Source organism: Henckelia pumila, unplaced genomic scaffold, assembly GCF_033568475.1.
Source record: "Henckelia pumila isolate YLH828 unplaced genomic scaffold, ASM3356847v2 CTG_461:::fragment_3, whole genome shotgun sequence".
Classification (NCBI taxonomy): Eukaryota; Viridiplantae; Streptophyta; class Magnoliopsida; order Lamiales; family Gesneriaceae; genus Henckelia; species Henckelia pumila.
This window is the reverse complement of record NW_027331831.1, coordinates 16,043,032-16,063,949: the sequence shown is the minus strand read 5'-3', so window position 1 is coordinate 16,063,949 and position 20,918 is coordinate 16,043,032. Positions and strand designations below refer to the sequence as shown.

General features: G+C 39.5%; 2 protein-coding genes across 5 annotated transcripts in view; both read left to right on the top strand.

Annotated features, from left to right (window-relative positions):
• Window positions 1–20,918, top strand: part of LOC140871448 (DExH-box ATP-dependent RNA helicase DExH5, mitochondrial-like) — a 40,098-nt gene that overhangs the window by 6,028 nt on the left and 13,152 nt on the right. For 2 of the 4 annotated variants that reach the window (XM_073273968.1, XM_073273967.1), the window contains exons 6-10: window positions 8,729–8,917; window positions 9,426–9,585; window positions 9,666–9,796; window positions 20,304–20,471; window positions 20,555–20,827. In XM_073273968.1, coding sequence (XP_073130069.1) covers window positions 8,729–8,917; window positions 9,426–9,585; window positions 9,666–9,796; window positions 20,304–20,471; window positions 20,555–20,827 — 921 coding nt within the window. The remainder of the gene's footprint in view (window positions 1–8,728; window positions 8,918–9,425; window positions 9,586–9,665; window positions 9,797–20,303; window positions 20,472–20,554; window positions 20,828–20,918) is intronic. The other 2 variants (XM_073273969.1, XM_073273970.1) reach the window with 2 other exon arrangements.
• Window positions 2,286–8,436, top strand: LOC140871449 (uncharacterized). Its single transcript, XM_073273971.1, has 5 exons — window positions 2,286–2,723; window positions 2,819–4,529; window positions 4,635–4,754; window positions 4,839–6,115; window positions 6,264–8,436. Exons 2-4 carry the CDS (start codon window positions 2,823–2,825, stop codon window positions 5,241–5,243), a joined length of 2,232 nt encoding a protein of 743 aa, XP_073130072.1. The 5' UTR covers window positions 2,286–2,723; window positions 2,819–2,822; the 3' UTR covers window positions 5,244–6,115; window positions 6,264–8,436.

Below are 20,918 nucleotides of genomic sequence, written 5' to 3'. Positions count from 1 at the left end.
GGTCAAAGTATTGTTTCCTCAGCCCTACTTACACAAGTGTTAAATTTTTGTTTTATTTATCCTTTGGTTTTTGTGAAGAGTTCCTTGTGTATACTCGTTGTTAAAGAAAATGAACTTGAACCTAACTCAACCCCAAAAGTCAGCACTTGAAGGAAGGGTTGTCCTTGTCTATATATTAAACTCCTAGGATATTTACCCAACGGATGTTGGACACTATTAACACACCAACACACACCTCTCATGTTTCATTCCTGAGCGTGGAGACATTAACGGGTGACCCAACTATGGCGGTCCAACAAATAACGGTGGAACCTGACTCTGATACCATGTTAAGGAAATTGCCAAATTGGACTTGGACCTAACTCTAGGGGGATGGTTGTCATGGTCTATATATTAAACTCTCAGGATATTTAACCAACCGATGTGGACACAACTAACAAACCAACACACCCCTTTCACGCTTCGTTCCTGAGCGTGGAGATATTAACGGATGACTCAACTATGGACGGTCGAACATATAACGGTGGAACCTGACTCTGATACCTTGTTAAAAAAATTGGACTTGGACTTAACTCAACCTCAAAAGTTAGATCAAAGGGAGAGAGTTGTCCTTGTCTTTATATTAAACTCCTAGGAACTCTATCCAACCGATGTGTGACATATGTCAACACCCCACATGATCAAGAATGAAACGATTGGAGCGTGGATATATTAACGGGTGGCCCAACAATAGGCGGTCCAATACATAACAGTGGGTCAGGGTCAGGGTCGGAATCTAGGCTCTGATATCATGTTAAAGAAAATGAACTTGAACCTAACTCAACCCCAAAAGCTAGCTCTAGGGTGGAGGATTGTCCTTGTCAATATATTAAACTCCCAAGATATTTACCCAACCGATGCGGGACACAACTAACAGAACAACACTCTTCTTTCTCAACATTAAAGAACAAATCATGCAAATGAATGACTAAATTATTTATGTGCTGTGCTATACAAATACCAAGTTATGAAATAAAATCAGCAAAAAAGATTCATTAAACCTCGATCGAAAATACTTATTAATATTGTTGAATATTATTTTTCCTTAATTCCTAGTATTCTCAATCTTTGTAATATGGGTATATTATATTTTAAAGTAGGAATAGATTATTTTCTTAATTTAACTTATTCAGATTTATAAATTAGGTTGTATCTTTCATTCATCATTCAATGAGAATAGAATTTTTCTCTACAATACATTGTTTCTAGTTTTTCTACATGGTATCAGAGACCGGGTTCCACCGTTATGTGTTGGACGGCCCATAGTTGGCCTCACCCGTCTCATATTTGGCCACCCGTTAATATCTTTACGCTCCAGTCGTTTCATTCCTGGCGTGAGAGGGGTGTGTTGGTGCCTTATTTGTGTCCCACATCGGTTGGCTAAATAACCTGGGAGTCCTTTATATAGACAAGGGCAAACCTCCCCTCTTGAGCTAGCTTTTGAGGTGAGTTAGGTCCAAGAAGTTGAACAAGCCCATACAGCTCAAAACAGAAGAAAGTTATTATCCGTGAGTCAACTTAATTCCTCTGCCCATTGCCGCACTGTTTTTAATAGTGACTCGTGTATCTTTCAGGATCTGGCTTCGGGGAAGACGATTGGCTGTGCTGATCTTAGTGCTGGTTTATTCCTTCTCCGGTTGGACGCTTCTCCCAGAATTAGGCCTCCAAGTGTTCCAGCCTCATTGTTTTCTACATCCTGCTCCGTTTTTAATTCCAGTAGGGATATTGACTTGTTATTATGGCATTTTCGCTTAGGGCATCCAAACTCTTTGTATCTCTCTAAGTTATTTCCGTATCTTTTCAGTAATAAAAACTCAAAAACTTTACAGTGTGATATTTGTCAGTTTTCTAAACACACACGTCACTCTTTTACGTCCCAACCTTACACACCATCGGCCCCCTTCTCCCTCATCCACAGTGATATTTGGGGTCCGTCGCGCGTCAATAATGTCACTGGCGCTTGCTGGTTCCTCTTATTTGTGGATGATCATACACGGCTCTCTTGGGTCTTCTTGATGAAAGATAAATCTGAAGCCACCTCATTGTTCAAAATTTTTAATACCATGATTCAAACCCAATTCTCAGCCAAGATCCAAATACTCCGTTCTGATCGAGCCCATGACTATTTTAATGTTGTATTGGGTGATTACCTTGCCCTTCATGGCATTATTCATCAAAGCTCGTGCGCTGACACCCCTCAACAAAACGGGGTCGCTGAACGTAAAAATCGTCTTTGCTTGAGGTAGCTCGTTCTCTTTTATTCACAACCAAAGTACCCCAACACTTCTGGGGCGAAGCCAATGTTCTAAATGGCGGTCGAGGCGGCCGCCTAGGCGGTGCTAGGCGGTAGGCGGCCCTCGACCGCCACGCCTCGGCATGAGGCGGTCGTTTCAGGCGGCCCAAGCTGCGAGGCGGTCGAGGCGGGTGAGGCGGGTGCCCAGGCGGTTGAAGCGGTTGAGGCGGTCAAGGCTTTTTAAATTCAGTCAAGGTTCATAGTCAACTAATTTTAAATTTTAGTCAAAAGTCAATACATTTTAAAATCCTAGTCAAAGTTTATCTATTTTAAAATCCTAGATCTTGACTCATTTCAAAAACACTAGCCACTTTTTTCATTTTTCTCTCCCACCCTCCACCACACACCTCATCCGCCCGCTGCCGCCAGACGCCACAAGCAAGCATGTTAGGTTAGTTTTGCATATTTCACCAACTTTTACATATAATTTCAGATTTCTTATTTCAAAATTGAAATTTACTGTTTTTTTTCTTTTATTTGTTGAAGATTAATGGCTGAAAATGATAACCAACCGGAGTTGGAATTTAAGCCAAAGTCAAAAGATATTGTTTGGGATTATGGGATATTGTATAATAAAGAAAAAAGAGATTGGATCACATGTAAGTTGTGTAAGAGGCTTATTAAAAGAGGAGTTTATAGGATGAAACTTCATATTGCGGGTATTGTAGGACAAGTTGAAGTTTGTCCTAAAGCTTCCGATGAGGACAAAAAAAGAGTGAAAGCTTATCTTGAAAATAGCAAGAATAAAAAGCGAGAAAGAATGGAAGAACTAAATGAAGAGAGAGCGGAGGTAAACATAGGTGTTGATGAAGAGGATGATGATTGTCAAGTGATAGGAGATTCTTCAAAAAAGAAGTCAAAGCACCTCGGGCCTATTGATAAGTGGGCATCCGCAATTGATCCAACAAAGGCAAGACAACAAAACATAAATGATGCCTTGAAGTTAAAGTTTACAAATGATGTGCATGAGTATGTTGCTAGATGGATTTATGAAGCGGGAATTCCTTTTCATGCAATTAATAATCAAAGCTTTAGACAACTTGTAGAGGCGATTGGACAATTCGGTCCGGGCTACAAACCTCCAAGTCAATATCTTTTAAGAGAGCCACTTTTGAAGAAAGAAGTCGAGAGGACCAAATTATCTTTAAAAAAGCATGAAGAAGAGTGGATGAAAAATGGATATTCAATAATGACCGATGCATGGACCGATCGCAAGAGAAGAAGCATTATGAATATATGTGTTAATTGCAAGCTAGACACTTCATTTCTTGGTTCGATTGAAGAATCCATGGAGGCACACACCGGTCTTTACATCTTTGAGTTTGTTGAAAAATATATCATTGAGATTGGCCCGCAACATGTTGTTCAAGTAGTGACGGACAATGCCACAAACAATATGGCGGCGGCGGATTTATTGAAGGATACACAACCTCAAATTTTTTGGACCTCTTGTGCTACCCATACAATCAACCTCATACTTGAAGCAATTGGAAAACTACCAAAGTTTAGTGGAATGCTTGAGAAAGCAAAGGCCTTAACCATATTCATCTATGCACATCATAGAACTTTGGCTATTATGAGGAAATATGCCAAGAAGAGGGAGATTGTGAGGCCCGGGGTGACTAGATTTGCTACTTCATTTTTGACTTTGGAAAGTCTCAAAGACAAGAAAGATCAATTGAGACTTATGTTCACATCCGAAGAGTGGAGCAAAACAAAATTACGAAGTAGTGTGAAGGGAAAAGCGGCGGAGGCGACGGTAACAAGTATATCTTTTTGGAATGGTGTTTCTTTGGCTTTGAGTGTTTTCACCCCTTTGGTGAAAGTTTTACGTCTTGTTGATGGTGACCAGAAGCCCTCAATGACATTTTTATTGGGTGCACTTAAACAAGCCAAAGAAGACATTAGAAAGTCTTTCAAAAAAGAGGAAAATGCCACCCCTAGTTTGAAGATTATTGATGAGAAGTCTAAGGGTAGACTTGATAGTCCTTTGCACTATGCCACTTACTTGTTGAATCCGGTCTTTTACTTCAAAGATTCAAGCATGTCAAATGACACCAAGATTATGAATCAGTTCTTGAATTGTGTCGAGATCGTTTTTCCCACCGATGAGAACATGCAATCTACCATTGCTAATGATGAATTGTTGAAGTATAAGAATAAATTCGGTAACTTTGGAAGAAAAATGGCAATCACGGTCTCTTTCCTTTATTTCTATTCACTAACATACATGTAGTTTTTTTTTTTTACCTATCTTTGGTTTAAATTTTAATTACTTTTTTTGCCTCTTTAAATTTTGAAGTTGGATGGTGGTCCAATTATGGTGGTGACACTGGAAAACTTACAAAAAATGGCAATGAGATTTCTCTCTTTGACAAGTAGTTCATCGGGATGTGAAAGAAATTGGAGTCAATTTGAAGGGGTAAATGTTAAGTAGTAATTCGTAAATTATGTTATAGACCATTTATTTTATTAATGACAATGGTTTAAAATTTTAAATGTTTAGATACATACTAAGAAGAGGAATAAGCTCGAGACATCAAGATTGAATGATCTTGTATATGTCAAATTCAATGCCAATCTTATGAAGAAGAAAGGTAAAAGAGAAATGGGTGGAGATTCGATTCTATGCTCACAAGCTAGTGAAGCTCAAGGTTGGCTTGTTGATGGAGGTGATGAAGATGAGGTCGAGCCGGGTTCCGGACTTACTTGGAGAATGGTAGCGGAGGCCTCCGGAGCGGATGAAGTGCTACAACCAAGAAGGAGTGCAAGGAACATCCCCATTAGAGAACTTGATGAAGATTTAGATACATCGGAGGAGGAGAAGGAAAAAGATGTTGATTTTGAGTCCGATGACGAGAGGATTATGAATGTTGTTGATGGTGCATATGTGGATGATTTAGAAGATTAGTTATGTTTAGTCTAGTACTTATTGGCATAATGTCCTAGTGGATTGAAACTTTGAATTTTAAACTTAGTGTTTTTGTCAAAGTAATTATATTACTTAGTATTAATATGATGATGAATCTTTATTAATTATCTGGTTAGTTTGAGTTTATATATTTATTTTCACCTTGTATAGATGGTATTTTATTTATGAAGATTTTTTTTATGCATGACTATATATGATTACCCATAAAAATGCTTTAAAAAAATTCAAGGCGGCCGAGGCGGTAGGCGGTCTCGGACCGCACCGCCACCGCCTCCCGCCATTTACAACACTGGGCGAAGCTGTCCTGCCACATACTTGATTAATCGCATGCCTTCTCTGGTACTGAAATTTCAATCCCCTGTCCATTCTCTCCTTGCATCGTACCCCAAAACGCATCTTATTCACTCTCTTCCCCTCAAAATCTTTGGTTGCTCTGCCTTTGTCCACGTTCATTCCCAGCACCGCAGCAAACTCGACCCTCAAGCCCTAAAATGCATTTTCCTTGGGTACTCCTCCAATCAGAAAGGCTACAAATGTTATTCCCCTGTCACTAGAAAATTCTATCACCTTGGATGTTACCTTCTTCGAAAATGAGCCTTTCTACCCCAATTTCTCCATTCAGGGGGAGCGTAGTAGTGAATCTCCAAATTGGGATCCTTTACTGCTCGAACCCTTGAGTAACCTACAGTCAACTCTGCCTGAGTCTCCGTCCGACCCCGACCCTCGTCAAACACCACTCAAGGTCTATTCTAGGAGAAATAAGGTTCAAACAGAGATGCCACATGAACCAGTACCAAATCATCCAGTCCATGACAATTCTTCAAAATCAGAATCCACAAAAGATAATCAAGGTACGTTGATCTCAACTATGACTCTAATAATGATGACATACCTATTGCATTAAGGAAAGGGAGAGGGCATGCACTCAACATCCAATTAGTAACTTTGTCTCGTTTGAAGGGTTATCACCTGCATATCGTGCTTTTGTTTGTGGTATAGATAAAGTTCAGACACCATCATCTATCGAGGAAGCCTTCAAAGATCCAAAGTGGAAAGCAGCAGCCTTTGAAGAAATCAAAGCCCTCGAAATGAACAAATCTTGGCAGATTACTGAACTTCCACCAGGAAAGCGAGCTGTGGGGTGCAAATGGATCTTTATAGTCAAACATAAGCCGGATGGAGGTATTTAACGGTATAAAGCACGTCTAGTAGCAAAGGGGTACACACAGTCATATGTAATTGATTATCAGGAGACGTTTGCACCAGTTGCCAGACTTAACACTATTAGAGTACTTTTCTCTATTGCTGCAAATCTCGATTGGCCCTTATTCCAATTGGATGTCAAAAATGCTTTCCTGAATGGTAATCTTGAAGAAGAAGTCTACATGGACATTCCTCCGGGATTTATGCCAGAAACAATGAAGAACAAAGTGTGCAAGCTAGAAAAATCTTTATATGGGCTGAAACAATCACCTAGAGCATGGTTACATCGGTTTACAAATGTGCTGACTAGTGATGGATATTTACAGTGCCAATCTGATCATACTCTGTTTGTTAAAAATTCTGATGACAAAGTTACAGTTCTTATTGTCAATGTGGATGACATTGTGCTAACTGGAAATCATGAGAGGGAAATGAATCGGATAAAAGGTGTTCTTTCAAATGAATTTGAAATGAAGGACCTTGGACCTCTTAAGTATTTTCTAGGCATGGAACTGGCCAGATCTTCACTTGGGATTTCAGTTTCTCAGCGGAAGTATGTTCTCGATTTGTTGAAATAAACAGGAATGCTAGGATGCAAACCAACCGACACCCCAATGGATCCAAATATCAAGATAGGAACAGAAGAAAATCACACACCTACTGACAAGGGCAGATATCAACGATTGGTGGGTAGACTTATATATCTCTCTCATACCCGACCAGATATTGGCTTTGCTGTGAGTGTGATCAGCCAACACATGAATAACCCAAGTGTAGAACACACGGAAGCAATATATCGCATACTGAGATATCTAAAGGGAACACCTGGGAAGGGATTACTCTTTAGGAAAACTACAGTCAGAAATGTGAAAATATTCAGCGATTCAGATTGGGTTGGCTATCCAATTGACAGGCGATGTACTTCCGGGTACTGCTCTTTTGTGTGGGGGAATCTTGTGACTTGGAGAAGTAAGAAACAGCCTTTGTAGCTCGCAGCAGTGCAAAAGCAGAATATCGCGCCTTGTCCAATGGGATATCTGAAGGAATGTGGGTAAAAAGACTGCTCACCGAGTTGAGATTGGAAGATAATCATCCAATAGATATGATGTGTGACAATCAGGCTGCCATAAGAATTGCCAGAAACCCAGTGCACCACGATCGAACCAAAACCAAACATGTTGAGATAGATAGACACTTCATCAGTGAAAAGATTGAGCAGAAAGTAATCAATTTCCAGTATGTTCCAAGCCACTTGCAAATTGCAGACATCCTTACAAAAGTTCTAGCTCGACCTACCTTTGATGAGTTGAAGTCCAAGTTGGGCATGATAAACATTTACTACCCAGCTTGAGGGGGAGTGTTGAATATTATTTTTCCTTAATTCCTAGTAATCTCAATCTTTGTAATATGGGTATATTATATTTTAAAGTAGGAATAGATTATTTCCTTAATTTAACTTATTCAGATTTATAAATTAGGTTGTATCTTTCATTCATCATTCAGTGAGAATAGAATTTTTCTCTACAATACATTGTTTCTAGTTTTTCTACAAATATATTTTGTGCCTAGTACATGGCTATAGTTTAAAGACATTTAGTTCATATTTACATACAAAAACTCGTAATTAGATTTAGTTCCATAAACATGAATCTAGATTTAAAAGAGTGGACTAGATTTCACTGCAATCGATGAACTTGAATCTCCATTTCTAAGATTACCCAGGTATCCATCTCAAGTTGTTGATTCTTTGCTGATTTGGTTTTGCACTTGGCAATGATGATGTTGCGTATATATGTCCGAACCACTCAATTTACTTAAAAACTTTATAATTTTATGATTTTATCCACACATTTCAAAATTTGAGCAAACAAACTATATAAGATATAAATGTTACCCAATCACACCATTTTCTCTCTACTATTTTAAGGGCAAATTTTATTTTATCTACCTTTTCACTTGATTGTGACATTTCACTTTATTAAACATGACATCAGCCATCAAATTATCAAAGTTTTTGCCAAAACAAAGCAATTTCTTTTAGTCAAATATCTTTAGTTGAATCAATTTGAGGTGAAATGAAATTTCAACCAAATGCCACCATTATTATGTGCACTTGGCTATGATGACATCATGTGACAATGGAGTGGTTACTCCTTTTCTTTTCTTTTCTTTTCGTTTATTTATTTATTTGTTTTAAATTGGAGAGTCTCTGAACATAAATTTTGATTGGGATATTAATTGGTGGAAAATTTGAATTTTAGGTTGTCATTATTTCCGGTGAAACTGGCTGTGGGAAGACGACGCAAATTCCACAGTTTATTCTTGAGTCTGAAATTGAATCTATGCGTGGGGCCATGTGCAATATTTTATGCACTCAGCCCAGGAGATTATCTGTCATGTCAGTCTCTGAGAGGATCGCCACCGAGAGGATGGATAAATTGGGGGAAACAGTGAGTCTTCCAGTCTAGCATACTGAGTTTTAATTTATCTTTCCCTTTTACGAGCTCGCTTTGGTTCAAGGTGTTGAAGGAGTTGGGTCTATTTTGGGCAATTCCGAAATCCATGAGATTTATTCGCAGCAGATCTTGGGCAGGTTTTAGGCAGAAGGGGTAGAATTTTCTGGGATGTGATAGAAACAGGACGATTTTTTAAAATGAACAAGATTGGTTTTATGATCTTTGGACAAGATAAGATTTAGGGCTCCAACTTGTACTTCAAGATTGTGGATTTCCAATATTCCGCGGTCTCAGACTTGTATAGGGATTGGAGTTTAATTTTTGGTTAACTAACTCCAGTTTTTAGCTTTTTTACGTGGACCTCTGGTCCGCTTTTTGTAATCACCATCTTTTTTTTATTATAATATAACGTCGTTTTTGAGAAAAATAAAAAAGGGTTATAATTTATCATTTCTGGATATGGCTTGTAATGTATATCTTATATTTGCCTCCTGTTTTATAGGTTGGATATAAAGTGAGGCTAGAGGGTATCAAAGGAAGGGATACCCACCTCCTTTTCTGCACAACTGGCATCCTGTTGCGTAGATTATTAGTTGATAAAAATTTGAAGGATGTAACACATGTTATCGTGGATGAAATTCATGAGCGTGGCATAAATGAAGGTATTCATTGCATTAATGCACTTTGTAAATTAAACTCTGTCCAGTATTTTTCTTTACAGTTCTGAATGTTTGCTGAACAGACTTTCTGCTGGTTGTTTTGAAAGATCTGCTTCCTCTTCGACCACAATTAAGGCTTATTTTAATGAGTGCAACCCTAGATGCAGATTTCTTCTCATCGTACTTCAGTGGGGCTCCAGTGGTACATATCCCGGTGAGGATCTAGTATTTCTTTCTCGTCCGTGTGCTTGGCTGATTTTTGGCTTAAATATCTTCATTCATCCAGATCCATTCTCTTTTTTACTATATCTTTAAGGAGTTCTGTTCATGTGTCATGCTAGTGATTGGAAGTATCATACTCTTTATGGCATGAAGGTTGAAGGTTTTGTTGCCGGAAGTTATGGATGAAGCATTTTAGTTATTGATATATTTTCTGCTTTAAAAGATGTACTTAACAAAATTATCTGAATTTGTGGTATTTCAAAAGACGTATTCTGGAGATGTGTTTTGGATAATGCATTAGAGAATGTATGTATGCTTGATTTTGTTTTTATGATGAGACATTTTCTAGTATATGTATGTTATGTCAGTTGAGAATATGTTGATGAACAATGTCGCATCATGCGGAGTATTTTGGAGAGTGACGCAAAGATGATTTAAAAGTAGTAGTTACATTGGGAGAGTTGAAAATGAAATGAAACTGTTGTTTTGGTAAAGAAAATGAAAATGAAAATGAAAATGAGATGGATTAGAAACATATCCGGAAAATAACTCCAATTAGAGGCCGGTATTTCGATGCAATTCTTTTGAGAAGAGTGTAGTGCACCTTGATATACTTTTCTTGGGCAAATATAGTTGGAACGTGTTTTTTTTTTGTGTGTTACTATATGTTGATTGATCATCATCTACTTAGTTGTTAGGATAAATAATTTTTTATTTTAAATTCCTTATCAGATTATGTTCACTAAGGTAGATTCTAGATTTGGCAGACTAGATCTATAAAAGATGTATCGTGTACTTCTTTTCTTCCATAGATCAATAATATCATTCGCATTCTCCCATCCCATGCCTAGTCTATTTTCTGCGACATGTTGCCAGAGAGCATAAGTGGACAATGACAAAGTACGCCATGGCCACGTCACCGGGTGATTCCTCTTCCCCACCCGATCCATTCTCCTTAAACCCTACGCAACATTTGGCAGGAATTTCAGATCACACGGCCATCCCCGTCACAAGTCATAAACTAAATGGACACAATTACTTGCAATGGTCCCAATCAGTGATGATGTTCATTTGCGGAAAAGGCAAAGATGATTTGTTATCCAGTGCATCTCGTCGTCCAAAGAAAGAGGACAAGGGTTTTAAAATCTGGAAATCCGAGAGTAATATGGTTATGTCTTGGCTTATCCACTTTATGATTCCTGAAATAGGTGAAAATTTCCTCCTCTATCCCACTGCCACAGATTTGGGAGGCTGCCCGAGATATACTTGTACAAGGAAAATATTGCTGTACTATTCGAGACAGAAGAGACTCCTTCATGATCTGAAACAGAGTAATTCTTCCGCCACGCAATATTTTTCAACCCTTACCCGCTATTGGCACAAATGGATTTATTCAAAGCTTATGAATGGAAGTGTTTGGATGATAATGCACGCTACAAATCCATTATTGAACAAAAGCGCATCTTCAATGTTTTGTTGGGGTTCAACCATCAATTGGATGATGTGTGTGGGCTGATTCTTGCCATCAGACCATTGCCTAAACTCCGGGAAGTCTTTCGGCAGTCCGCCATGAGGAGAGTAGGCGGAAATTGGTGCTGGGCTCTTCCTCCACGGCCCCACTGGTGGAAGGCTCTGCACTTGCTTCTCATCGACCTACACATTCTTCCTCCTTGAATGTTGATACTACAGATATTCTTGCTGGACTATTTTTGCAGACTTCAGCCCCAAGTCAGACTATTCGTTCGGGCAGACCTTGGTGCGAGAAGTGCAAGAAAAACACCCATTCCTTGGAGACATGCTGGATAATTCACGGGAAGCCTGCTAACTGGAAAGCTGCCCGCAACAAACGTGCAAACTTTGTCATGGCAGAACCTCCTGCTCAAGACCCACCACGCTTCAACAAAGAACAACTCGAGACGCTTCATAAGTTGTTGAGCCAGGCAATTCCCAACTCCAACCCCTCATTTATTGGTGCTAAAAGTGTTGCACACGAAGGTAATTCTCCAGTTGCACTAATTTCGCAGCATGCCTTAACCAATTTTTGGATTATTGACTCCGGGGCTTCGGAGCACATGACTGGAAATTTGAGGATTTTGCAGTCTTACAGCCCGTGTCACATCTTCCTCCGTTCGCATTGCCAACGGCTCTTGTGCTTAAGTTCTCGGCTCTGGGACAGTTACATAAATCAAATTATTTGACTTTACATTCTGTATTATTTGTTCCAGATCTTGATCGTAACTTTTTTCAGTGAATCGCCTCAATAGGGATTTGAAGTGGATCACTAAATTTTCCCAAAATTTTTGTATTTTTCTGGAATTGGACTCGGGGAAGATGGATGATTGGTAATGCTGAGTATTGTGCAGGATTGTATCTCCTAAAGATGCCTTTGCCACCACCACCCACGGCCTGGAGCAACATCTGTTCTTTAATTTCTACTTCTGCATTTCAGTCAACTATTGATGGCGACGTCCTGTTAAGGCGCTATCGATTAGGGCATCCCAATTTGTATATCTCGAAATTGTTTCCTCCGTTCTTTCTTAATAAAAGCTCCAGGTTTATTCAATGTGATGTGTGCCAATTTTCTAAACATACAGGTGCTAATTTCAAACCACAACCTTATAAACCATCCGAACATTTTGCAGTCATTCATAGTGACATCTGGGGTCCATCATGTGTGAAAAATATCACCGGTTCTCGTTGGTTTTTTTTATTCGTAGATGACCATACCCGTATCTAGGGTGTTTCTCATGACGGACAAACTTGAGACTTCCCAACTATTCAAAAAATTAAATGTTATGATACAATCACAATTTTTTACCCGTATAAAATTTTTAAAAACCAACCGAGCCAAAGATTACTTCAATTTTGTCCTAGGGTCATATCTCCAAAGCCAAGGAATTGTCCATCATCAAAATTCTTATGTTGATTCCCCTCAACAGAATGGAGTTTCAGAACACAAAAACCATCACCTTCTTGAGGTAGCTTGCCTTTATCCTTCAAGAACAATATCCAAAGCATTTTTGGGGCGATGCGGTCCTAAGGCATATCTCATTAATCGTAAGCCATCTCGTGTCCTCCGCTATAACACGCTGGTTGATACTTTTCTCCTGGCTTCTTTTCTTACCCTCAAAGTTTTTGGTGGTTCTGCCTTTGTGCACATCCACCAGCATGATCGTGGGAAGTTGGAAAGGGTAATCAAGTGCCTCTTCCTTGGGTACTGTCCCAACCAAAAGTACAAGTGTTATTCTCCCATAACAAAGAAGTTTTACACTTCCATGGATGTCACATTTTTCGAAAGTGATCCCTTCTATCCCAAATCTTCGATTCAAGGGGAGACAGAGCTGAGTGAATCTCACGACTGGGAACATATCACGACAGCCCCACCACAATTGGAACCACTCGAAACAACTAGCCATACTTCTGCACCTGAACCAACTCCTAACCTTTCAACAAATCAGCCGCTCAAAGTGTATACTTGGAGAAAACAACACCCTGAACAAATTCAGCATACCCACGAGTCTCCCTCAGAGCCAATATCTACTGAAAATATACAAGGTACGACTGCTCTTGATTACAATTCTCCTGTAAACTTACATAGTGATCATGAAGGTAGGCCTATAGCACTGAGGAAAGGCAGGAGATCTTGTACATTTCACCCTAAATGTAATTTTGTTTCTCTTGACCATTTATCACCTGCATATCGAGTCTTTGTTTCTAGATTAGATCGGGTTCAGATTCCATCAACCATAGGAGTTGCTCACAACCATCTAAAGTGAAAAGCTGCTGTCTTTGATGAAATATAGGCTCTTGAGAAGAACAATGCCTGGGTCATGACTGATCTTGTACCGGGAAAGCCTACTGTAGGATGCAAGTGAATCTTTTCTGTTAAACCCAAAGCTGATGTAAGCACAGAAAGATTCAAAGCTGTATTGGTAGCAAAGAGACACACAATCATGTGGCATTGACCATCAAGAAACCTTTGCTCTTGTGGCTAGATTAAACACCATTCAAGTCCTTTTGTCAATTGCTGCAACTTGGATTGGCCCTTACATCAGTTAGACATTAAAAAAAAAAACGCCTTCCTTGGTGGAGACCTCGAGGAAGAAATTTATGTGGATATCCCACCTGGATTTTAGATGGAGTCGACTATCAACAAAGTCTGCAAATTAAGGAAATCTTTGTATGACCTTAATCAATCACCTCGGGCTTGGTTTCATGATTTCATCAATATTCGAGTGTATTGAAAGGAAATGGCTACACCCAGGGTCAATTTGTTCTCACCTTGTTTGTCAAACACTCAAAAGAAAGGAGGATCACTGTTCTTATCGTTTATGTTGACGACATTGTTCTTACTGGAAATTGCAATGAAGAGATGATTCATGTCAAATCATAACTCTCAAAAGAATTTGAAATGAGGGATCTGGGACACCTCAAATATTTCTTGGGTATGGAAGTAGGTAGATAATCTTTGGGGATTTCAATTTCACAGAGAAATATGTGCTAGACCTATTGAAAGAAACCGGAATGTTGGGGTGCAAACCAGTAGATACGCTAATGAATGCTAATGTTAAACTTGTAGCAAAAAATAAAGGGAGGCATCAAAGGCTAGTTGGCAAACTGATTTTCCTTTCACATACTCGCCCTGACATTGGATTTGCTGTTAGTGAATTTATGACAACCCCATGGAAGATCATAGGAAAGCTCTGTATCGAGTTTTGAGATATTCTTTAAAAAGTCCTTAAACAGAGATATCAAGGTGTATAGCGATGCTGATTGGGCTGGTTTCCATGCCGATAGACGCTCTACATCAGCTTATTGCACATTTGTGTGGGAAAATCTCGTGACTTGGAGAAGTAAGAAACAGTCTGTGGTAGCTCACAGTAGTGTTGAATCCGAATATCGAGAATTGGTCCATGGTATATGTGAAGGAATGTGGTTGAAAAAACTACTTAATGAACTGAAACTTGAAGGCAGTCAACCTTTAGAGGTACTATGCGACAATCAACCAGCTATACGTATGGCGAAGAATCCGGTCCACCGTGATAGGAGAAAGCACGTTGAAGTGGATAGACATTTTATAAATTACAGAGGATTGGAGTAATAAATCAATATTCAATTGACTATAAGGTACACATTTAAATAGAATACAAAGAGAGAATCTAATCTCCTAAAAACAGAAAGATAATATACTCTTACCAAGTTACAAATATTTAACAAATCCTACCAACCATAGAAATATTCACACAATCTACTTTATATTTTATTTTATTCTACACTCCCCCTCAAGCTTGACTGTAGATGTTGATGAGACCAAGCTTGCCAACAAGAAATTCATGAGTTTGTTCGGACAATCCTTTTGTGAGTAGATCAGCAAGTTGATGAGTTGTGGGAACATATTCAAGCCTGACAATCCCTCCATCAATTTTTTCTTTAATAAAGTGCCGATCTACTTCGACATGCTTAGTTCTGTCATGATGAACAGGGTTGTGAGCTATACTTATGGCAGATTTGTTATCACAGTAGAGCTGCATAGGTTCTGTGCACTCCATTTTAAGTTCTTTCATCACTCTTTGGATCCAGATGAGCTCGCATACTCCATGTGCCATTGACCTATACTCAGCTTCTGCACTACTTCTTGCAACCACCGATTGTTTCTTGCTTCTCCAAGTTACTAAATTACACCACACTCGGGTACAATATCCTGATGTTGACTTTCGATCAGTAACAGAGCCTGCCCAATCTGCATCTGTGAATGCACTCACTCTTCGATCATCACATTTTGCAAAGAATAGACCTCGACCAGGTGTTTGCTTCAAATACCTCAATATTCTGTAAACTGCATCAAGATGACCTTGACAAGGTGAGTGCATGTATTGACTTACGAGACTAACTCCAAATGCAATATCTGGGCGAGTATGTGAGAGATAGATGAGTTTTCCCACGAGTCGCTGATAACTTTCTTTATCTACTGAATTTCCCTCCAACATTTGTTTTTTATTCCCCAATTCAATCGGCGTTTGGCTTGGCCTGCACCCTAACATTCCAGTTTCCTCCAATAGATCCAATGTGTACTTTCGTTGAGAAATAGAAATCCCTTTCTTGCTTCTAGCAATTTCCATTCCCAAGAAGTATCTGAGTGTCCCAAGATCTTTAACTTCGAACTCCTTAGCCATCATCAGCTTAATATTCTGCATTTCTTGATTGTCGTCTCCTGTGACAATTATATCATCAACATACACTATAAGAATGGTTATCTTCCCGTTCTTGGAGTGTTTAACGAATAGTGTATGGTCTGCTTGTCCCTGACTGTAGCCGAACTTTTTAATAACTTTGGAGAATCTGTCAAACCAAGCACGAGGAGATTGTTTGAGCCCATACAGAGATTTGTGGAGCTTGCACACAATCTGACTTTCAACCCTTTCCTCAAAACCAGGAGGTTGACTCATGTACACTTCCTCTTCAAGTTCACCATTAAGGAAGGCATTTTTAATATCCAGCTGATGAAGTGGCCAATCAAGATTGGCAGCCAAAGATAGAAGGATTCTAACAGTGTTTAATTTTGCAACAGGTGCGAAAGTTTCAGTGTAATCTATACCATAAGTTTGTGTGAATCCCTTGGCAACCAAGCGTGCTTTATGTCTTTCGATTGAACCATCAGCCTTGTACTTTACTGTAAATACCCATCTACACCCGACTGTATTTTTTCCTTGTGGCAATTGTACCAAGCTCCATGTATTATTCTGTTGTAGGGCGCTCATTTCTTCCAGCACTGCAGCCTTCCATTCTGGAACATTTAGAGCTTCTTGAATTGACCTGGGAATGATTATACTAGACAATGTAGAAGTAAAGACACGAAATGAAGAGGATAGATTCGAATAAGAAACAAAGTTAGAAATGGGATGTTTAGTACAAGATCTCACACCCTTTCTAAAAGCTATAGGTACATCAAGATCATGAGTGGTACCTGACAGAGAAGAATCTACCATCGGTTCATTCTCTTGACTGTGGCTAGGATTCACTGCATCTTTAGTTACCTGAGATTTGTTCCTTCGTGAATAGACATACAATTCTTTGCGTGGTGCTGATTCTGTTTCTGTTTCTAACACAGGAATATGAGGTGTAGTGGAATCATGTACTCGAGTGTTGGTTGTAGACGAGTCAGGACACGTGAAAAATAGAGGATCAATTGGTACAGGATCAATTGGTACACCAAGAAGAGGAGTAGTATCCCAACGAGCTTCATGAGAAGTCTCCCCCTGAAGCGGAGATGAGGAGAAAAAAGGTGTAGTCTCGAGAAAGGTGACATCACAGGAGACATACATTTTTCTCGTTTTAGGACAATAACATTGGTAACCTTTTTGAGAGGCAGAATAACCCACGAAGACAGTTTTAATGGCTCGAGGATCAAGTTTGCTGCGATTGTGATTATGGACATGCACAAATGCCGTACACCCAAATGTCTTAAGCGGAAGGTGAGTGGAGATATGACTATGAGGGAATTCTTTTGTAAGGAAAGACATGGGAGTTTGGAAGTGGAGTGGTCGGCTGGGTAGACGATTAATGAGAAAGGCAGCGGTGAGAACTGCATCACCCCAGAGGTATTTAGGAACATTCATGGTGAACAAAAGGGCACGAGCAACCTCAAGAAGATGGCGATTTTTCCGTTCGGATACCCCGTTTTGTTGGGGAGTATCAACACAGGAACTCTGATGGGAAATACCATGGGAGTTGAGATAGTCACCGAGAGTGGTATTGAAATATTCTGTACCATTGTCGGTTCTTAGGGTGCGGATGCGGGTATTAAATTTAGTTTGAATCATTTGGTGAAAGTTGGTGAATGTGGCATATGTGTCAGATTTGTTTTTGAGAAGATAAACCCAGGTGGCTCGTGTGTGATCATCTATAAATGTTAGAAACCATCGTTTTCCCTGAAGTGTCGTAACCGGGGAGGGACCCCAGATATCACTGTGAATTAATGAAAAAGGTGACGAGGGTGTATACGGCTTTGGAGATAAAGAAACTCTTGTATGCTTTGCAAGTTGACAAATATCACATGAAACCAAATCAAGATTTTTATTACTCACAAACAAGGAGGGAAACAAACGTTAAATATAAAAAACTAGGATGGCCAAGTCTATGGTGCCACAACATTATTTTTGAAAGATTCAAAACAGGTGGAGAACAGACACTGGACAAAAGAGACTGTCGATAGACGGACGGAGCATTCTCGAAGTAGTAAAGACCATGGTGAATCCTAGCACTGCCAATCGTCTTCTCCGATGGTAGTTCCTGAAATAAACAAGAGAAAGGTAAGAATTTGACGACACACTTATTATCCTTAGTTAGTTTACTGACAGATATCAGATTACACTTCAAGGAAAGGACATGAAAAACAGATTTAAGGATGATATCTCTTGACAATTGAATATTGCCAAGGCCCATAACACGAGTCAAAGAACCATCAGCTATTCTAACTGTGGTACGGCTAGTGCACGGAATGTAACTAGAAAAAAGAGTAGAGTTGCCCGTCATATGATCGGAGGCTCCAGAATCGACAATCCAAGACTCAGCATCACAAGAATTTATGGCAGACGGAATTTTACCAGATTGGGTGATGGAGCAAGAACCAACAGTTGGAGTTGGAGCTGGATTGAGGGAGGACTGATGCAGGAGACGACAATATTGTTCAATTTGCTCTATCTGTTCCTTTGTGAATGGTGCAGTGATGTCAGAAGATGCAGGCTGCTCTTGGGCTATTTGGGTTTGGAAACCACGACCTTGGGGTTGTTTCCGTGGTTGCCAGTCCACTGGTTTGCCGTATATTTCCCAGCACTTGTCCTTGGTATGTCCAGGACGTTTGCAGTGTTCGCACCAAGGGCGTTTGCCTTGACGCTGGCCCGGGCTGTGGAATTTATTTGAGATCAAGGCAGAGACTTCTGGGGCAGAAGATGCTGCTGGCAAGGAGGTGGGTAGCATGACTTTGCGGCGCATCTCTTCACGCCGAACATCAGCGAATGCATCTTCAGGAGATGGGAATGGCTCTCGTGCAACAATACGACCTCGAACATCATCGAGTTCCCGATTGAGTCCTGCCAGGAAATCAAAGACACGTTCTTTTTCCAGATTCTGACGAACTTTGACGCTGCAATCAGCACAAGTGGGAGTGTTGTCCAGGAAAAGATCCAACTCTTGCCACAAGTCTTGAAGATCAGTAAAGTATTGGGTCACGGAATTAGAACCCTGCTGTAGTTCCTTGAGTTTTGAACGAAGCTCGAAGATTTGCGAGGCATTCCCAAGGTCAGAATACATCCGACGAGCAGCGTCCCATACCTCTTTGGCAGTTTGGAACCACAAATAACGGCGGCTGATGTTGTTCTCCATGGAATTGATGAGCCATGCGAGAACAATGGAATTTTCAGCCACCCAAGTTTTGTATGTAGGATCCGACTTCTTAGGTGACTCGAGTTCGCCGGTAAGATATCCCATTTTTCCACGGCCACATATTACAATTTTGACAGATTGTGCCCACTGTAAGTAATTGTGGCCGTTGAGTTTGTGGGCAGTGATTTGAAGAGATGAATTATCACTCCCGGAAAGAGGAGCAAGAGACGCTGACGACTTCTCAGAATTCTCATTGGGTTTTGATGAGTCCGATGACATTTTTGGAGATGAAAATTTCGAGAGAGGAGACTGATTTCGAACTTTATGGCTCTGATACCATATAAATTACAGAGGATTGGAGTAATAAATCAATATTCAATTGACTATAAGGTACACATTTAAATAGAATACAAAGAGAGAATATAATCCATAAAAACAGAAAGATAATATACTCTTACCAAGTTACAAATATTTAACAAATCCTACCAACCATAGAAATATTCACACAATCTACTTTATATTTTATTTTATTCTACACATTTTATAAGTGAAAAGATTGAGGAGATGTTCATTGACCTCAACTTTATGTCTTTATTCCTACACACGTGCAAGTAGCTGACATGTTGACTAAAGCTCTTCATCGGCCTGCGTTAGAAGATGTAGGTTCCAAGCTTGGGATGATCAACATATATGACCCAGCTTGAGGGGGAGTGTTGATTGACCATTATCTACTTACTTGTTAGGATAAATAAGTTTGTATTTTAAATTCCTTTATCAGATTATGTTCACTAGATTAGATTCTAGGTTTGGCAGACTAGATCTATAAAAGATGTATCGTGTACTTTTTTTTCCCAATAGATCAATAATATCATTCAAATTCTCCCATCCCATGCCTTGTCTATTTTCTACGACACTATATTTGGTTTTTGTGCTGCCAAAGAATCGATTATTTTTTTTACAAGAGTTGGGGGAAAGGATACAAGTTATTTTATGGGCTTTTCTATTATTAAGTGTGTTCTTGAGGGCTAATTCTTTTAATTTGTTTATTACTGATTCATTTCTAAGAATGTTTCACTGAAAATGAAGTTATCCTGAATATTTTCCTGTGTTTAGTTCAGGGTTTTACTTATTCTGTTCAACATCATTTCTTAGAAAGCATTTTGGAGACTTTGGGATACCAATTGACCCCTCATAACCAGATTGATGATTTTGGTGTTGACAAGATGTGGAAGATAAGCAAACAATCAACAAGAAAGAGAAAGAGCCGAATTGTTTCTGCAGTTGAGGTGTTCTGGTTTCTCTGCTGACTGCATTGCTTATATGATATTTCTTTGTGCTGATATCATGAACTTCTTGGAAAATGAATCAGGATGCACTTATTAATACTGACTTCAAGGATTATACTTCTCAGACACAAGAGTCTCTGTCTTGCTGGAATCCTGATTCACTTGGTTTCAACCTCGTAGAATACCTTCTGTGCAATATATGTGAGAATGAAATACCAGGTGCTGTTTTAGTTTTTTTGACTGGGTGGGATGACATAAGCGCTCTAAAGCATAAGCTTCAAACTCATCCTATACTAGGAGATACAAGCCGCGTTTTACTATTAGCATGCCATGGTTCTATGGCATGTTCAGAGCAGGTGATTGAGTTACTAGTTCTTGAATTATGGTTTGGTCTACTTTGCCATCACTGAAGTTGTCAATATGCTTATTATACGCCACATTTTGTAT

Coding starts and splice junctions, on each gene's coding strand:
- LOC140871449 (XM_073273971.1), top strand. CDS start 2,823: ATGGCTGAAAATGATAACCAACCGGAGTTGGAATTTAAGCCAAAGTCA. Junction 4,530..4,634: donor GAAGAAAAATGGCAATCACG/GTCTCTTTCCTT, acceptor TAAATTTTGAAG/TTGGATGGTGGTCCAATTAT. Junction 4,755..4,838: donor ATTGGAGTCAATTTGAAGGG/GTAAATGTTAAG, acceptor TTAAATGTTTAG/ATACATACTAAGAAGAGGAA.